Here is a 19,770-nt window from a genome sequence, read left to right on the forward strand (position 1 = left end):
TTTGGTAACATATTGAAATAATATGTTGGGTATATGGGGTTAAATAAACTCTATTGTTGAAAATCAATTTTACCTGCTTCTTAGCATTTTTTTTAAATATAGCTACTGGAAATTTTGACATTACACATGTAGGTCATGTTATTATTTTCACTGGATAGCGCTGCCTTAGAGCACTTACCATCACACTTTCTTGGGGCCAGCTCATGTTCCTCTTCTTCAGTTTAGCTCTCTTCTGTGTATATCTTACCCTTTCAGCTGAATTATACGTGTCTTGAAGGCAGAAGTCTGTCTTATATAACTGTATCCTGGCCAGTACTCAGGCGGGGTCTTCCAAGTAGCAAGTACTCAACTGTTTGTTGACTACGTAAATGAATAATTGTGTTGTCCAGTTGGATGTATATCACCCTATTGCCGAATCCTGAAGTTTCTGGAAGAATCTGGGTGGGTCTTGGAAAATGTTCTAGCTCAGGTGAATAAGATAGAATCAATAGTTTGGCAAAGAGACCATCTTGAGGCTTATTTAGAATGCCTTCAAGCAAGGAGACTTTCTTGCATGAAGGGCTTTATTTGTGCCCTTCAGACTTCTGGTCATCACTGCTTACATAGCAAGCATGTGGCCACTCCCGGAATAATCTAAGTGCCCGTTGAGTAGAAACAGTTCATTTTTATATTTTGAGTCACATTAACATCATTTGTAATTCTCAAGTTGTAAATCTGAAGGAAATTACTTTTTAATGTCCTCTGGCACAACATTAAGATTTTGCAATTAGATTTTATAGCCTGTAGTCATATGCCGCAGGTCACAAGGCAAAATTAAGACCCTTCTGCACCAACAAAGTTTCCTGTAGGAAAGTTGCACAGAGTTTAGGGGCAGGGCAGCCCTGGAACACATGTCAGGGCCTGGAGGACAAAGCTGGTCACAGTCCAGGGGTTTGAAGGTCTTGCCTAGTTTACATATGTATTTGCATAATCTTTTAAATTAAAAAAATATGTCTTGATGGATGGATGAATAGAAATTGCTTCTTGTGTGAGTTATCCAGCAATAAAATCCTGCTTCTTATCAGCTTGGTTCTTATCCTGCAGCCACTAGGAATAATTGCTCCAGATGGTTTAATGAAATAGGAGGTTTCCACGATCTTAAAAGTTATAAACAAAAGGGAAGGCAACGCCAGCCTGCCAGGCAGATTTTGAAAACTAGTTTACTGACAACATTCCAGAAACTTCTCTTTACGCCTTGCCAGGTGTGTCTCAGGTAACCCTTGGATGACTCAGAATTTCTTGGGCCCCATTGGCTTTTAGATCCTGAGATTGAACAGGTTTTCCTGGTATGGCCAGAAGATCACGCACACAAATGAAGATTTGGGGAAATAGTAGAAACTGTGAATCCCACCATTGATTCAGAAAGGGAGTACATTTCAGTTGGTTATGAAGATGGTGGTTGATTGTAATGAAGTTTTGTCTAAGATTTCTCTTAAAATGTATACCCAGGAAAAATAGAAACCATTTATCAGTTCTATATTATCTTGCGATAATCTAGCTTGGAGAAGCAACATGTCTGAAATTCACGCAGGAATCTCTTTGAAGGGTGAAGCATGTCCTCAGCCTCCCCCCGCCAGTCTTTATCTACAGCCACCTTCTCAAGATAGGCTGTCCGGTCCTGCCCTTACAGGAATAGTGCATGCTTTCCTTCCTATAATTTTAACAGATTTGTGGCTATTATTTAATGCTTGTTTACATTTTGAATCTATATTATAATGGAGCTTCCAGGCTGTAAAACAGAGCTTAAATGACACTTGTGGCTTTCAAATTGTGTTTGAGTGGAGAACACCCAAATCAGGGAATAGTGTGAGTAAAAAGTGCACGATCACAGCTCTTTGGGTTCTTAAGAAATCTACCTGGCAAGCTGTCTGAGGTGGAGCAGTGAACTTTAGAAGAGCCCAATTCCAGAGCACAGATATTTTGCAAAACTTGCAGTTAGTGGATTTTTGCAGTGGTGAACCTGTGAAAGAAGGATTAAGTATTAAAATGTCATTGCAGAGGAAACATATGAAGAGGCTTGATGGAGCATCTGACCCCTGTTGAACAGATACGTGATTGAACACAGAAAGGATGGGAAAAAGCACTGTTAGCATTTCAAAACTCTGTGTTTTATGTGTCATGTTTACAAATAAAAATGGAAATGAAAGATGCTTTACGCCTTCTTAGTGTACTGGATCCTTTTTGCTTTTACCGGCGTAAAAATGCTTTATGGAAAAAAATGTTTTACTTTCCCTAATTGGTTACTACTGAATATTTTTGTTTTAGTTTTAAAAAGTAATATCAGTTGAAGGTGCCTGGGTGGCTGTCAGTTAAGCGTCTGCCTTTGGCTCAGGTCATGATTCCAGGGTCCTGGGATGGAGCCCCCGTGGTGGTGGCATCAGACCCCCTGCTCATCAGGGAGTCTGCTTCTCCTTCTCCCTCTGCTCTTCCTCCTGCTTGTGCTCTCTGGTGCTCTCTCTCCCTCTTTCTCTATGGCAAATAAATAAATAAATAAAATCTTTAAAAAATTAAATAAAAAAAAGCCATATCAATTGAACATTTTGATCATTTCCTGTAGCAATCTTTTGAGATTTTTTCCCTCTAATTTAGTGTCTTTAACATATATATATGTATATATACAGATATATAGATCTTATATACATTTTTGCAAATACATATGTGTAAATGTATGTATTTACATATACACACATGTATATATACAAATGAACATATTGATGCCTCTAGATACATGTATAACTATATAGATCTGTATTCAGGTATACATGTATATGTAAAAATACACTTAATATACATATTTATATATCTATATATGTATATATGTGCAAATAAACACACGGTACCTATAATTTATACATGCCAACATACAGATGAATATATTGAGATCTAAATCAAGATATAGACATTTTAGGCCCTTGAAAATACTATGATTTAGAAAGTTTTGTGTGCTCAGAGACCACACGATGGTATTCCCATTTGGATGGATTTTCTACTAGTGCTGTGATGAAGAAGAATATAGATTGGCAAAGAAATCACTGGACTTGGGATTTTCCACTTCATCCTCATTGGCATGTAACTTTGGGTGGTCATGGAACTTCTTTGCCCTTAGTTTTATAAGCTATAGAGTTGGGCAGTGGATTGCGGGATAGCCAGTGTCCTGTCCTACTATACCTACTTTGACTCTGTGGAGTTCTAGATAGCAGTTATAGAGAAAATAATTGGTCTTTACATTTGGAGAAACAAAATTGGCCTGGTATTTTTCAGTCTTTCTAGAAAGCTAAAGTAAGGTGAGTAGAATATTGGCATATTTCTGCATTAGCTGAGGTAGTAAATAGGACCTGTCTTGGAGGAAAAAATGACAGTGTATCTTCCATTGTTGGGATCTTCTTCCATGGATGCCTGTGGAAGGACCCTGGTTTCTTTCTGCTTTTCTCTGGGACCTTCTTTCTTCCAGCTGTGCTCTGCCCAATAGGCAGCTTGCACTGGAACATTCCTGCCCCCCATCTGAAAATTACCACCTCTTCCATTCTATCTAATTTTGCTCTCTTTCGGTGGGTGGCAGCTACCATTTCTGATAGATTAATCCATGCTGATATATTACTAGGTGCTAAGGATTAATGTGCTTTATACATTCTTGAGAAAATTGATTTTTAATTTGGACCTCATGGCAACACTGCCTTAGTCCTATCCTGGGTTTAAATTCCAGCTTAGCCACTTACCGCTTATGTTACATTTGGCAAGATGTGTAACTTGTCAAAAACTCAGGGTTTTTTTTTTTTTTTAATTTTTATTTCTGCACGAAAGATTATAGCTCTAGCTTCACAGGATTATAAACATTAAATGAAATAAGACACTGTTAACATGTAAGGGTATCTCCTGTAGTTCCTGAAACTAAGTAAACACTGATCATATAGACAGTAACCAAAAGGAAAAAAAAAAGTGTTAATAGGAGACATCAGTTTTTCTGATATATATATTTTTCATAAGCATAAATGATGATGAACTTGCATCTTTCCTACCTGGCGAAGTGTTTTCCCTGGCTTGTCACTCGACAAACACGTGAGGCTTAGAACTGAAATCTATTCTAATCCCTTAAAGGATTTCGGGCAGGACTCCGATAACTGAAAACCTGGATGTATCTTATTTTGGGGGTGAAACATGGCATGGGGTGCTAGGACCTGCTGCCTGAAGCACACTTACCTTGCTCTGAATGATCGCGGTTGGAGGAACATGCCTGAAAAAAGCAGATGAGAAAGGAAAAGGAAGAAAATTGGTAGCGGTCCAGCGACGGTGCAGTAAACCAGCACTGACCTGCCTTGCTATTCTTTTTATGGCTTCTTAAAAATTCCACTCCTTTGTTTTCCAATCATGGTTTAGCTAAGATTGTCTTGCTAGATTGGTCATGTAATGCACTGAAGCTGAAAAGGACGTCCATGGAAGGGAGATGCATGCCACCTGTAAAGAGTAATAGGTATCTTTGATGTAGAATGGTTTCTTTCACAACTTGGGGAAAGGTCAGGCAGGGAGAACTTCTAGAATGCTCAGCCAAGAGTTTACTCTGCACCTCTCCTCCTCCAGCCAGCACGAATGACCTTCTGGGGAAGGTGAGGACCCAACCCTTGAGTTTTCAGGACATTGTCCTGTCCCCTTACATCAGAGCTGTGTAACCTAGACTGCTGAACCATCCAGCCGAAAGACTCTGCCTGCATCCTCTCTTTCTCCTTCCAGAATGTTCTCTGCTTTAATAAAGCTGATCAGTGCATGATTATTGACATTTTCTCCTGCCTTCATTGCACCAAGACCCTTGGAACATAAAACCTAACCGGTGGCAATGGGAACACTCTTTTGTTTAGATCTTAACTGACTTGTAGATCATTGTTATTCATAATCACAACAGCAGAAACAATCGATGCATTATTTATTAAACTGAGTGGGTGGCAGTTTTTATTTAACAGTATACATCCCTGGGAATCAGTTCACTTTCAAAATGAAGAGGATGTTGATTTTTTTCTTTCGTCTTATTACTTTTCAAATGTGTAATGTGTTGCTTGGGAAGTTACCTGTTAGGTTTTTCCAGTATGGGTTTCAAGGCTTCCAAAGAAGTTTCTCAATCCTGCTTTCTGGACTCCTTAATTGACTGACGTTTGGAGTGAAGAATGGAACAGGCTACCCGGAGCCACTCTTATTTGACCCGAAAGGTTTCACTGCTCAGGTTTGCCCACCAGTCAGCATGGTCTCCTGACAGCGAGTGCTGTAGGCTTCAGCTCTCACAGGAGCCATCGATCTGGTTTTCCCAGCGACTGTCAGGTTCTGGACCTGCCCTGGGCTTCCACACCAGAATCCCCTGTGATACTTATTTATCAGGATCTCAAAAGCTTCTTGGCTTATAAACATGACTACCTTCAGTATCTCTAGAGTGTTTGAATCTTTATTTGATAGTAACATTTATTCTTTTTAAAAAGATTTTATATCTTCTTCTGGGGCTAGGTAGGGGGTGACTAACTTGAATCTGTAAGCTTAAGTTTCTAGTTTATCTATACCATCATTGGGACCAAATTTGTTAATGCTGACACTTTCATAAAAGATATTTCTTAAAACTGTAACACTGGGTTTTTTTCCTTTTTTAAAAGATTTTATTTTATCTATTTATGGGAGACAGAGAGAGAGAGAGAGAGAGAGAGAGAGGCAGAGATATAGGCAGAGGGAAAAGTAGGCTTCCTGTGGGGAGCCCAATGCCGGACTGGATCCTAAGACCTGGGATCATGCCCTGAGTTGAATGCAGATGCTCAGCCACTGAACCACCCAAGCGTCCCAACACTAGGTTCTTTTTAAAGTTGGATCAGTATACTTTTTAGTAGAATCTTTACAAAATGGGGTGCGTGGGTGGCTCAGTCAGTTGAGTGTCTGACTTTGGCCCAGGTTGTCAATTCCGGGGTCCTGGAATTGAGCCCCACATCAGGTTCTTTGAAGAGAGCCTGCTTCTCTCTCTCCCCTTGCCTGCCACTCTGCCTGCTTATGTTCTGTGTGCTCTCTGCCAAATAAATAAATAAAATTTTTAAAATCTTTGCAAAACAATCATATGGGTGCTTACATAGTGGTAAGAGAAAGAACAAATGTATCTTTGCAGCTACTTACGCAATAGAAAGTCATTGCCAGAGGCCCTGTTTAAAAAGCCCTATTTGTGTAAAGAATAGATTAGCTAGAATGATTGCTATCAAATATTAAAAATTATCTACAAAATATTGAATTTGAAGTTATAGGCTTCATGTTACTACTTAACTTCCAAACACGGTGGTATTGGCTGCCGTGTTTAAGTTCCATTTTATCAAGTGTTTTTTTTTTTTTCCCAGCAAGATCAGAAGAGAGAAAGATGAAAAAGGTAAACCCATTATTTGGGAGAAATGAGCATCTATTAAGAAAGTTCATGTTACTGAAAATTATATTCTCAACCTACCAGGTGCTATGTGCCGTCCCCTGCTCTCTTCTGTCACCCTGACCTTTCTGTGGCTTTTGCTGAGCTTGTTTCCCACCACCTGCCTCATGGTCAGACTGTCCTCACCTGCCTTACTTGACACTCTATTCTTCTCGCTTTCTGTATCCCTAATGGTTCTTTTTCTTTTCTTTTCTTTTTTTTAAGATTATTTATTTATTCATTCATTCATGAGAAACAGAGAGAGAGGCAGAGACACAGGCAGAGGGAGAAGCAGGCTTTATGCAGGGAGCCCGACCTGGGACTCGATCCCGGGTCTCCAGGATCAGGCCCTGGGCTGAAGGCGGCGCTAAGACTTCTGACATTAAGCTTGTTGATCCATTTTGTTTTTCTGGAATAGACTCTATCTCATATGACACACTGTGTGTGTGTGTGTGTGTGTGTGTGTGTGTGTATGATTTGCTAATACACAGCTTTCCTTAGCGATGTTTTCAGCCATGTTCTTAAATGAGGTTATACAATGATTTTCCTTTCTCATAATGTCTTTATGCAGCCTTACTAGCAAGATTATCAGGATCACAGTTGCCTCCCATCTGCATTAGGAAGCTTTATCTCTTTGCTCATCTCTGAAATAAGCTGTATAGAGTTGGGATTCCATGTTCTTTAAGGGGTTGTTGGAATGCACATGTGAAACTGAGGTACAGTTTGTCAAAGAAGGCACAGGCTCAGAGTTTACTATACATTTTGTCTTGGGTGTTTGACACTGTCATAACAAGAGTGTAAGGAAAATGTATTTTGAAAGGTTATTTATTTACTTATTTATGAGGGAATTTATGTATACTTCCAGACAGAGGGAAGGAGCCTGGTAACATGGGAGATATTAGAAGAGAGAACAGGTGATTTAGGGAAGGGACCAAAGGAGAGGGAAGAAGTGGGATGAGCAGAGGAGGAAGGGCTGGTCTTGGCATAGAGGAGAGAGCTCTGGCCCCTGATCTTGCCAGGAAAGTGGTGGAGAAGGGGTGTTGGGACAGGCGCATTCTCAGTTAGGGATGAGTTGGTGCTGGAGCTTTCTCCCCAGGCCTTCATGGTAGTCCGTCAGGTAGAGGCTGTGTGATATGCAAAGTCAGGACAGCCAGACTTGGGGGAATGCACAGGAAAATCAAAAAAGAAAGAAGAGGATGTGCAGATCACTGAACTGTGATCTAGTGCTGACCATAAAAATCCCCTGGAAGCATTTTGGAAATTAAAATACAGAAAAGGGAACAATAGTGATAAATCTATATGTTGTTCGCTTGTCTTTCCCTGTCTGTGTGCCTCGTTTTATTATTCGACGGTGTTTTAGGAAGCAGTGTAGCCCTCCTCCTTGCTCAGTGTAGGAACCAAACCTTAAGTGCGTCTCCTCATCCTGGTCGCTGTTGGCCACTCTTCCCGTTTGTCTAACAGAAAAGAGAGACTCATGCATGAGAGACAGGTTCACTGATGCTCTTCTAATGTCTTTTTGCAGCCCCCTCTCCCCTTATATGGCTCATGTTTCTACCCCTCCAGTGCAAAGGTCAGCCTGTGCCTCTCTGTTCTGGCCTCATGAAACCTCCTGTTCTTCCCCCCTTGAGTCAACATGTGTGCCTGGCTCTGGGAGCTGTAAGTTTGGGAGAAGAGAGCCCTAGAGGGACACTCAGGAACAGGGACTCAGTCCGGGGCAGGGCTCCCTGGGCATGAGTTTCCTGCCTGTGTGATGAAGCTCTTGACCTAGAGAGCTCTCCAGGCATCTCTAGATGTTAGCCATGCTCAGCAATGGCTCTGGGGCCATCCTTCACATGTGACCTTTCCTGCTGTTGCAGCTGAAACTGTCCTCTCTCTCTCTCAGACCACCCTCACCTCCTGATGCCTGTGTCTTGTCATCATCGTCTTCCTCTCCATTCAGTCTTGGAAAGATTTTGTTATCTTCAGTTTGTTACCTGAGCCTCACCTCCAGTTGGTTATCAGGCCCATGAGGCTCCCCCACCACATCTTCCTTCCATTCGCATAGCCGCTACCTAGCGTGTATGCTGGTGCTTTCCAACAGCTAACATTCCTGCCCCCATCCTGCCCACCAGTGGCCCAGGCACTTTCCTAGGATACCTGCTTTCACCTGTCAAGTACTTGCTTGAGAACATTTCAAAGCCTCTCTGGCATGGGTGAAGCCAAGTCCAAACGTGTTAACCTGTGAGCAGATATTTTTACAGTTATATTTAAAGACGCCTGCCAGTGGTTTCTTGAGTTACTGTCCCTTTCTCTCTTCTCTGTTTACCTTCTCTCCTTTCATTGTTCATTCTTCTTCTCTTGAATTCACTAACCATTGCTCTTTCATTATTGCATCATTCATTCTGGCCTCCCACATTTAGGGTACTGTGCTGTGTGCTTTGCAGACAAAAGAGCCTTTGGCTCCCTCTTCCAGAAACAGAACTGATGAGGCATGGTGGGCAAGAGGGTGAGCAACATGGAATATGGCCTAGGGGCACCATGGCATCCCAAGTCTGACTGTACATATGCAGTCAGATCTTTCCTTTCCTCTTATCTAGGGCCCCCATCATCTCTTCTTTTTATGTGTGAGTACTTCCTATAATATTACAAATACCTGTAAAGATCTTCTATTCAGGAGATCCCTGGGTGGCTCAGCGGTTTGGCGCCTGCCTTTGGCCCAGGGCGCTATTTGGAGTCCTGGGATCGAGTCCCACGTCGGGCTCCCGGCATGGAGCCTGTTTCTCTCTCCTCCTGTGTGTCTGCCTCTCTCTCTCTCTATGTCTATCGTGAATAAATAAATAAAATCTTTTAAAAAAAAAAGATCTTCTATTCATAGACACTGTGCTTAAAGATACTAGCGCTAGTTCCCTAACTGAATTACGAACTCCTGAGCACACCATTTATTAACAACTTTTTATAGCTCCAGGGCTTTGTACATATTCTACTATAATTAAGTGTTTTCTTTTAAATGACTTGGCTATAAAATGAGTAAATTTATAGAAACTTCTAAAAAGAATCAAGACACATATTAAAATTTCAAAGCCCAAATACAAGTCTCTATAGAACTCAACCCTGGTTTCCTCTATGTGGACTAGAACAGCTTTCCATCGATGATCTTTTTTTCCCTCAATAACTTGTAGCAGAGAAGTGCTATACAGAGCCAATCCTGGAAAATAATCCATCTCAATCACATCAACAAAGGTGTTTGTGTGGGACACGTTATGTGACGTGGGCATATTTCCATATTAAATCTGGTTTTGGCATCTGCTTTTGTTAAAAGACATTATTCCTGTGCGATACCAATGACTTTGTGGATATGACATTTGTCATGTGCCTCTTTAGTCAGTGTGATATCACTCAAAATCGTAAATTCAAGAAAAAACTGACAGATAACATGGCTAATTGTCAGGAATAATGATAAGGCGAGGCACAACTGGCAGGCAACTCCCAGAGTATTTTTGTGGTATTAAAAATGTGCTAATAAAAATTGCAAAAATGGCTCCTGAAGCAGCATTCTCTTGCTCTCCAATGCTGTCATGTTACAATAAATGGACTCTAGGCTGGAGGCCGTATCATAGGAGTCTTGTGAAACAGTCTTGTGAAAAACCTGTTTCTAAAGGGTGCTATTTCTTGGTTTCCCTTAGGAAAAAAAATGCCAGCAAGCCCTAGAAGTAACTAGATTTCTCATCTAGAAAGTTCTGTATGTGTTTAACATGCCTGATCATGGGGCCAAAATAGAAACCTGAAGACAGGGACCTAGACTGTTCACCTCCAAGGAGGGCTCCTGGTACCCCTGTGTTTGTCCTGGATTCCCCAGGAGGGCTTTGTGATTCTCAAGTCTTCAGTTCTTGCCAGTGAGCACACACAGGAAATGGTCTTGTTGGCATTCAGTATTCCCTTGATGAAGCCTGTGAATGCTGCGTGATTTTCGGGCCAGGCCAGAGCCCAAAGGAAAATGCACCTCTGGCTTGTAAATCACACCCAAGCGCGGATGCTTTGCTCACTCTTTATTGGGTGGCTGCCCTCTATGTTTTACACATTCTCAGTATGGATTATGTGACATTCTGATGGAAACTTCCAGTGGCCCCTAAGCGCTCACGTTAGGGGACCTCCAAATCCTCTCTGAAATGTAATGTTTGCTACCTGATGTGCACTTTTTGTGGTCCCTGGAGGAAAAAAATCATTCATTTTTATCTTTTCATTTATTTATTTTTCCTATTTAGAAATTGGCCCCTGGTTACGGGAGTTCAGAGCGAAGAATGCTGTGGATTTCTCGCAGTTAACATTTGACCCAGGACAGAAAGAACTTGTTGTAGGAGCAAGGTGAGAGATCTTAATGTTTTGCCACCACAGATAATTTTGGATTTCATTTGACATCGATGCAGCTATACATGAGCTTCTCTGCCATAGTTGATGAGTGCTAAGTAATACTTCTAAGAATGAAATATGGAATAAGGGTACCATAAAGTATGCTACTAATAATAGGATGACACCTGCTCTTTGTAGCAAGGTGCTACACCCATTTATTGGGTGCTCCTCATGTGGCAGGAACTGTTCTGACAGGAACTAATTCATTTTTTTCCATGAAAGCTGAGAGGTAGGTATTGTCAACATTCTGATGGTAGAAATGAGGACATTGAGGCAGGACATACTATGATGTCTAATAAAAGCTGGACTCAAGATTTCAGATGCAGGCATTTTTTACTCCAGTCTCGGTATGTTCTTTAAGAAAATTCTAGAGTCAAGAGGTTCATTTGACATCCATTCCAATGCCTATTGTTACCTTTCTCTGAGACCATGATTACACCATTTACCAGTCTATTGATAATTCAAGGAAATTGTTATTATTTACCTCTTTTAAGGTCCTATATCCAGGTCAACACTTGACATTCCAGTTTAATGAGGAGGCTGCTAGAACACCATCAGAACAGATCTTGAATTGTTGCTCTTCTATTTATCATTACTTCTTCAGAAAACAGGCATAATCCTTGCATTCAAATCACTTATCCTGCCAATGTGTTTTGAGGATGATGTATGAAAAATACTTCATACCATTTTCTTTGGAAGAATGCTAACTTTGAAGAAAGAGGCCATTTGGACTCTTCTGGCATTCTAGCAAAGCACTTTGGGCACTGGAATGGTTATATCTCTTTTGGTCAATTTTACTAGATTATAAAACATACTTTTCATAGCAAGAGAGTATATGCAATTTCCACATATAGCTGAGTGAAGCTCAGTCTGACTTATACTCTGGGCACTCTAGATAAACACTGAACAGTTTCTAGAATAATCGCTTTGGCTCTCAGATCTCAAGGAGCCCTTGTGCATCCACCTAACCCTTGAAGACATTGAGGTGTATGGGCACAACTTCAAAAGCATAGACAGAAGTTGGCTTAGTTCCTAGCACTGAGCATGTCACCTGCATTTCTTTTGATATTTTGGAGTTGACAGTGAGGACAGAGTGGTTTGGTTTACTTGGTGTACTTGGACTTACTTTGGCACGTGAGGAATACATGGGGGACTTCAGGTGCTGACTTCCAACACATTTCATCACTGGGAGCCTGGACCGTATGTTGCAGGGGTTTTAATTTGTCCTCTAGCCTCCAGATTTTGTCCTCCTCCTGTGTACCATGGCCAACGCCATCTTTTTTAGAATGCACCCCCACACACTTTGGTAGCTCCTGTTGGATAAATGCTCGCGCTTTGGTGTTGCCCACCACACCCTCTGCCTTGTGGTTGTGGTTCCACATCCCTTACAAACTCCGCTTTTTTTCATTCTCTCATAGCCCAGACATGTGGAGTTATTTATATTGCCCACCACTGTAAAATGATTCTTTCTTATTCTGGGATTTGGTAACAAACTTCTTTGCTTTCCTGGAACATTACCCCTTCCCCCAAGTTCTCTTACTTGTTGAGCTCATATTTGTAGTCAAGAGTTCTGGCTCAGGAGTCTTCCCCTGGGCCTGAGTTCCTCCATCCCCTGCTCTACGTGGTCTTGTTAGCACACTTCTCATCTACCTTCCTTAACTGCATTACTGCATTATTTTTTGTCGGGTACCACCCACACCCCACCTGCCATTATCAGATACTGACTTACCAGATGGCGGAGGATGTGCTGGTCTTTTCTTTGTTTCTCTAGAATGTAGCATAGTTTCTCCCCTGGCAGAAGCGTAGAGATACCTGTTGAATCAATATATCTACTTCAAGGATGTGATTTGTATCTGTGCCACTCTGCGTCTGGGAAGATCCTCAGGGGAAAATGGATTGGGTTTTGCAGATTTATCCCAGATTCCCATGTCTGGGCAAGGACACAAGGGCGTGGCAATCTTTAGCCCCAAAGCTAACCCTTAGGGAAAATGAACTCTTATTCTTAGGCAAAGGGGAAGGAGTCAGCTGCTGGTGTAGAAGGTGCAAATATGACCTCAGTTGGAAGAGCTGAAACTTCTGTCCTTCATTCAACCCTAAAGAAATTTGGAAAAGTTTTGCCTGTGAGCTTGACTTGAAAGACTCTCCATTGTTTCTGGAGGTGTGTGGTGCTGCACGAACAGGACAGCAGCACACACATGCTACACCCTGCGGGTGTTTGGCTTTTGGCGAATGACAGAGATTCTCCTAATGGATGTGAAAAGCCACTGAGCACATTGGCACTTGGAAGAGATATGTCATGGTCCTGTCCTGATGGGAGACAGCCCTGGGGAACTGTCCACAGGGACACCTGTCCCTGAAGGTATCCATCCCAGTGTCCCTATGTCCACATTCCCAGTCCAGCCATGCTGGAGAGAGATCAGATTAACCACTGAGTCCACTTGGCACATGGTATGGCATGGTGACCAGGAACAACAGGATCCCCGGACTTAGCACATAAAAGTCCAGGAGGCACAATTTAAATTTGAATTTCAGGTAAGCAACCCCAGGAACATAGGCTCTATTTTCTGTTCCGGAACACTAGTACATGAACCTCATAGGCATTTGATAAACAAGGAAAAGGAAGAAAGAGACAGACTGGACTTGCTCAGTTGTGTGACCTTAAGCCAGTTTCCATGTCTAATTTTCTCATCTTTAAAATTGATGTAATTATTTCTACCCCTGTCAGCTGTTGTGAGGATTTAATAAAATAATCCATGAAAAGTGATTGTCATAGTAAGAGGCACGCAGTAAGCGGGCAGCAGTGGGGTAGCTCTGCTGGATGTCCATGGATTTTGGCATACGTGTGCATGCACGCTTTTGGCAGACATCACTGAGTGAGGAATTTTACTAGGAAACTTGATGGGATTAGGCTCAGAAAGTTTGAGAGGGAGTGTGAGCCAGTTATAAAACTTTAAAAATAACTCAGCCCTCAGATTCCTGTTTGGGAGGGTTTGACCTGGCAAAAAAGTATACATAGCAGGTGCATATTTAAGAAATCTGTAATGGTTTAAATATGAAACGTGGGAAAATACGATAATAGGCTTTGTTTTCTTATGATGAACACTTGGCATTGCAAAGCCATTTATTGGGTTGTTTCACTTTATGCCAGTGACACTTTGTTTCTGAAATTGAATTCAGTTAAAGATTCTTTGGACTCCTCACAAAAAGTTCATTGTGCTGCAAAAGGAAGACCTCCCTTTAAGTGATTTGTGGTTATATAGTCCCAGAAGGTACTTGCATCTTGAGTTCGTGGAGATTCTGGAAAGATCCCTAAATTTACTATTTCCAGGGTGCACATTATCTTTTATATTATTTTAATAGCATTGACATTCATATGTTGTTTCACCAAAGGGTTCTATGAAAATTAAAATAGCATTTGGGTTTTTAATGATGAGACTGAAGCTTTTTAGAAAATACAGTTAAAGCATAAAGAAAAAAACCACAATTTTGGAAATAATCACAGTTTACCTTTTCAGTTATTTTCCCACATTATTTAATTTCTATTTGTTTCTATGATTTGAATAATATTTCAAATGAATATGAATGATTTCTTTGTCAAACAGCCTACTAAAGGCAGTTTCCATGACATTTTATTGTATTTTTCGTGATCTTTTATATATAGGAAGAAAAATTCCAAAGTAAAGAAATATGTTTTGGTATAGAGGTTTTGTATAATAACTATAAAAATATTGATATTAATAATAGTTCACAAAGTTGACGTAAGTCTAAGTTCTGTTGCAGATAGAATTGTAATGCTGGAAATAAGCAGGTGATTATATTTTTATTTTCCAAATGAATCTGTCTTTAGTGTGCCAAGTTCACTGCAAGGATGATAAGTGATTCTGCACTAAATTCAAGTTATTCTAAATGGCAACAAACTTGCTTTGCATCCAACCTAGTGTTTGATTATAATCAAATTATAATTGGGGCATTTACTGATTAACCACATTTTTATAAAGCATAAAGCCATATAGTAGTAATGAAAAAAGCCTCTCATCAAAGAGAAGTGAATTTCTTTCCTCTCTTTTTTTTTTTTGGTCTTTCAGTTGATTTTTTTTAAAAAAATAAAAGATTTATTTACTTATTTTAAAGAGAGAGAGAGAAAGCTCAGGGGTGGGGAGGGGCAGAGGAAGAGCAAGAGAGAGAATCTGAAGCAGACTCCGAGCTGAGTGCAGAGCCCAGTGCCAGGCTCAGTCTTACAAAACTGAGATCATGACCTGAGCCAAAAACCAAGAGTTGAACTCTTAACTTACTACACCAGCCAAGCGCCTCTCAGTTGATTTGTGACTATTTTACTCTTCTCTAACTAGCTTCAGTGCAATATAAACATATAAATTGAAGGGCATAGTCTCATAGCCTGTGATATTTCAATAAGAACCCTCACCCATAAGCTTTCATACAAGCACCTTGGCTTCCAGGAGGCCCAATCATTTGCCGGTTGTTTAAGGTGGTAGGATTGAAGCTCATAGACTCAATACTTGGGTTGGGTCACAATCACGATTGATGATAATTGTAACAACTTATGACCTTGGAGATTTCACATTTTAATTCTATTAAAGTCACATAATGAAATGGATGCATTAGGGAGAGATCAAGGGAAAGGGTAAATGGGGATGAATGAGTCTCCTTGTACACATGACCTGACATGAGGCCCAGCCCAAAGCTTTGCACCTTGCCCAGAGCCTTTTGCCTTTGCCTGTACAGTTAATGGATATATGGACTATCTCCATAAGTGGGAAGATATTTCCGTACATTTGTCTATATAATAAATTGTATAGCTTTCTAATGAGCATGTTTATTACTAAAAACTAAAACAGAAACCCTAGTGCTTCCAAGGCAGAACTTGATCTTCCTTATAGTCACAAAAACTAGCCTTGAAAATTTTTAATGTTTTATTTTCAAGCATTGTTTTTCCCATGGTTTGAATCTGCAAAAATAAAAATAAAAAGGAAAGATGAACTTGCTTTTGTTATGCTCCCACTGAATTTGCTTTAAGTATTCAAAGCATCTGTTCCCATAAGATCACATTGAATGAATGGGCAGGCTTTTATTTAATTAGACTAAGTTCTCCTTTAAGAATGATTTTGCCACTGGATCTAAACAAAGAGCTGAATTTTAGATTCATGTAAAGTCTTTTTTTTTAATTGACCAGTGTTATTCACTCTTTTTTTTTTTTCCCAAGGTAGTGGTGATTTTTAATTGCTATTTTCATTTTAAAGTTTTACCTTAGAATTAATCTGTTGGAAGCAGCATATGATTAAAAGGAAAAATGGAGATTTTTTAAAAGATCAGCAGTTCTGCTTCCAGTAGCCACGATGTTTTTCTGTTTTCCAAAGGATACTTTCTAGTTAAGTTTGCACATTTAAGGTGAACTCCTGCTGCGTGGAGTGAAGTCAGCAATTGGGAGTGAATCCAGAAAGCAGTAGACCCCCATAATGCAAAGAAACCCAGGGTAGTGATGATGTTTACATTGTATTTATATTAATTATGATTTAGGGAAAACAGCTGGTAATGAAAAAAATGGATGGCACTTTTCATTCCTGATCTTCACCTGGAATTTTTTTTAAAAAGATTTATGTATTTATTTGAGAGAGAAAAAGAGGAGGAGGACAGTGGGAGGGAGAGAGAGACTCTCAAGTGGACTCTCTGCTGAGCACAAAGCCCAACTCAGGCTCGATCCCCTGAGATCCTGACCTGAGCCTAAATCAACAGGTAGACTCTTACCCGACTGAGTATTTTTTTTATCCTTTAGTTTGTTGTTTAAATGTTTTCTTTGTGATTTTCCTTCTCAGTATTGGCACAGGATTTGTAGATGTGTGTTTCTCTTAGGATTCTCTTGGCTTATCTTCCTCCTTCTTATACCTACTAGTCTCCTTTCTTCCAGGAGGCTCATTTGATTAATTAATCTGATCTGTGTTAAAAAGTCCTACTCATTGTCTCCTGGCTTTGTTACCTTTTGTCCAGAAATATTTGCCAGACTTCAGGGTACCTGAGTATCACCACTGTTCATTCAAAGTGAAGCTTCTTCTATCCCTTGTTCCCAGTTCTGCTGACACAGTGGGAAAGAAGGGGACCAGGAGTGTGAGCTCTTAACCAAGAGGTGGTCTACAGACACTCTTGTGGGAAAGACTTTTGGACATCCTGTTCTTTTTGCTGTTAAAAGAAAAAAAAAAAAAAAGAATAATCTCTGTGTTTTCTTCCCTGCTAGAACTGGGGAACAGTAAGTCTAGTGGAACAGTTATTTATTTAGTTATAAAGTCCTTTTTTTCCAAAATGCATGAATGAGCCAACAAAGCAGTGTAATAAAAATTAATCATCCTCTTTACTTTGAGTGTATGTGTCTGCTGCAGTGTTTGAGTGTTGAGAGCTTTGCTCCCAGCCAGTCCCACGTAGGGTCCATCAGAATTTATTAGTTCACTCAGTTACTCTTTCATGACTGTTCATTCATCAAATATTTATTGAACCTACTTTATGCCAGGAAGTATCTAAGGCACTGGGGAAACAAAGATGAAGGGTAGTCTCCACCTGATGAAGACTTTATAGCCTAGCAAAAATCTAGTGCAAGGCTGGCAAGCTGAGGCACCAGGGTTGGCTCCTGTTTTTGTAAATAAAGTTTTATTGGCACGTAGCCACACCTATTCAGTTGTGTATTTCCTGTGGCTACTTTTGAGCTTTACCGGCAGAGATAAGTGGTTGTGACTGAGACTGTCCTTGAAGGCAAAGCATTTGCTCTCTGGCCCTTAAATAAAAAGTGCTGACTCTTGGCTGGTGGCTATAAGGGAAACACAAGCAATTGGAGTTGCCCATGGAGGCCTGGGTCGGAGCCCTGGAAAGCCTACAAATTAAGACACATGATGATCTTTGGGAGTGAAAAGGATATACTGAGAAAGTGCTCTTTCAGGTGGGCCTTGGAAATGCAGGAGTCTGGCAGATGGAAGGGTCTTCTTGCCAGAAGGTTCGTACCCTGGGGAACCTTGGAGATCCTGATGAAGCTGAGAAGAGCTCAGCTTGACTGGACCATTTGGTGACTGAGAGGGGAAGTAGTTGCAGGGGAGGCAGGAGTTTTAGGTAGAGTCAGATCATGGAGGACCTTGGACATAATCCTCCAGACCAGTGATTGCAGTTCTGGCAGTCATGAGAGTCGCCTACAGGGCCTTACAAGAACGCAGATGTCCAACTTCAGTTCAATTGCAATTAGACTTTCTGGAAGTAATGTTGGAATCTTTGGTTTAATCAAAATTCTGAGGATCTACTAGACTGGAAGATTTGAGAACTTGTGCTAAGGGCATTAGAAATTTGGACGATTTCTAAGCCTACATATTTAAGTGCTCAGATTTGCATTGGGAAGATACTTCTACTGTACTATGTGCAGAGTGTTCTAGAGTTTGAGGATTTCAGAGGTAGGGATGGTACTTGGGAGCTGTGGATCAGGTGTCAGAATGTTACTCAGGCAGTGGTGGTGGGAATGGGGAAAAGAGTCAGATTTGAGACATATTTCAGAGCTGAGTTTGACAATGATTGATGGTGACTGGAATGGGGTGGCAGAGAGCAAGGCTCAAAGGTGAGATTTGGAGCAAGATTTGGGAGTGTGGCTTGTTGTGATGGCATTAGCTAGCCCTAAGCATGTGGAGAATGAGCTACAATTTGATTATTTGAAGATACATGAAAAAAAAATTTTCCACTTTAACTATGAAAATGACCCAGAAAAAGAATTGTATATGGAGATCACTTGAGGAGTGAATATTCCTAAGAAAGCAGAGGTTAAAGGAATCATAAGATAGTTCAGTTGGTATTTTTTCAAGTGAAATATGATCTCTATCAACTGAAAAATGGGAAGGAACAAATCAAATACCCAGTGGACTCACAAAAGCAGAAGTTGTGAGTTAAATTTGGAGCAATAAGTCATTATCTGTAATCTTTAAAGCACTGAGGGATTTGCAAGTAATATTTAGAACATAATAAAATTTAAATTATCAGCGTGATTATTAATAATATTGATTAATAACTTTGACCCTAAATGTGCTTATGGGAAAAAGTTTATGATTTTATGTCTCTGCAATTTGCTAACAGCATTGGTCTTAATTATTGCATAACTTTCAGAATCCATCTTTGTTATTTCATTTTACTTGCTAATAACAAGAAGCTCTCCCAACTATTTCGGTGCCTTTTTTGTCTTTTTTCTGTGCCTTTTAATATGGGTGTTTAAACATACAAGAATGTTATTAAAATGATTTGTTCTTATTTTTGATGAATTCTTTGAAACTTTCCTAATAACCAAGATTTTTAAAGGGTTTGAAGTAACCTTTTGGGGATAAGGAAGGAAATAAGTTGATGCAATTTTGGGGAAGTTTATACTGGACACGTATGTTCATGACAACAATAATAAGATCAGAATTTTTAAATTTTCATAGCCTAGAGTACATATACTTATTATTTTTGAGGAATAATTTTGACAGAAGAGGTAGCTCATAACATGAGTGTATTATTCAAACTGTAATCTAAATGTAGTCCAACTGAATAATTAAAAAAATAATTAAATCCTTCAAAATCTGTGGAAAAAGCACACAAAAGAGATATTTTTAGAATGGTTATAACCTCAGAGAACGTAAAGGCTCCTGGAATTTGTTTGGATAATGAAAGTCTCTGGAAAAACAATTTTAGATGGATTGGTGAGCTACCTGAGTTGGTTAGAGGATGAAATTAAATCTTCAAATTCTTTAAGGTTATTGATACGATTTATATATTTTTTACATTTAAATAATACAATAATTTTTATAAACGACTTTTTAGTTTTGCTTTAAAAGATATAGTTATCACTTTTCCTTTACTTCAAAATCATGAGCTTATATTTTAATATTCAGGCCTACCAGTGCAGTTGAAAATTTGGGCTTTGGCGG

The 19,770-nt window shown here is 40.0% G+C and overlaps 1 protein-coding gene across 14 annotated transcripts in view; it reads left to right on the top strand.

Annotated features, from left to right (window-relative positions):
* Window positions 1-19,770, top strand: part of SEMA5A (semaphorin 5A) — a 475,568-nt gene that overhangs the window by 206,190 nt on the left and 249,608 nt on the right. For all 14 annotated transcript variants that reach the window (XM_072807361.1, XM_072807363.1, XM_072807354.1 and 11 more), the window contains one exon: window positions 10,690-10,789. In XM_072807361.1, the coding sequence (XP_072663462.1) occupies window positions 10,690-10,789 (100 nt within the window). The remainder of the gene's footprint in view (window positions 1-10,689; window positions 10,790-19,770) is intronic.

The sequence above is a fragment of the Canis lupus genome, chromosome 31 (genome assembly GCF_048164855.1).
Source record: "Canis lupus baileyi chromosome 31, mCanLup2.hap1, whole genome shotgun sequence".
In the NCBI taxonomy this organism is placed as follows: domain Eukaryota; kingdom Metazoa; phylum Chordata; class Mammalia; order Carnivora; family Canidae; genus Canis; species Canis lupus.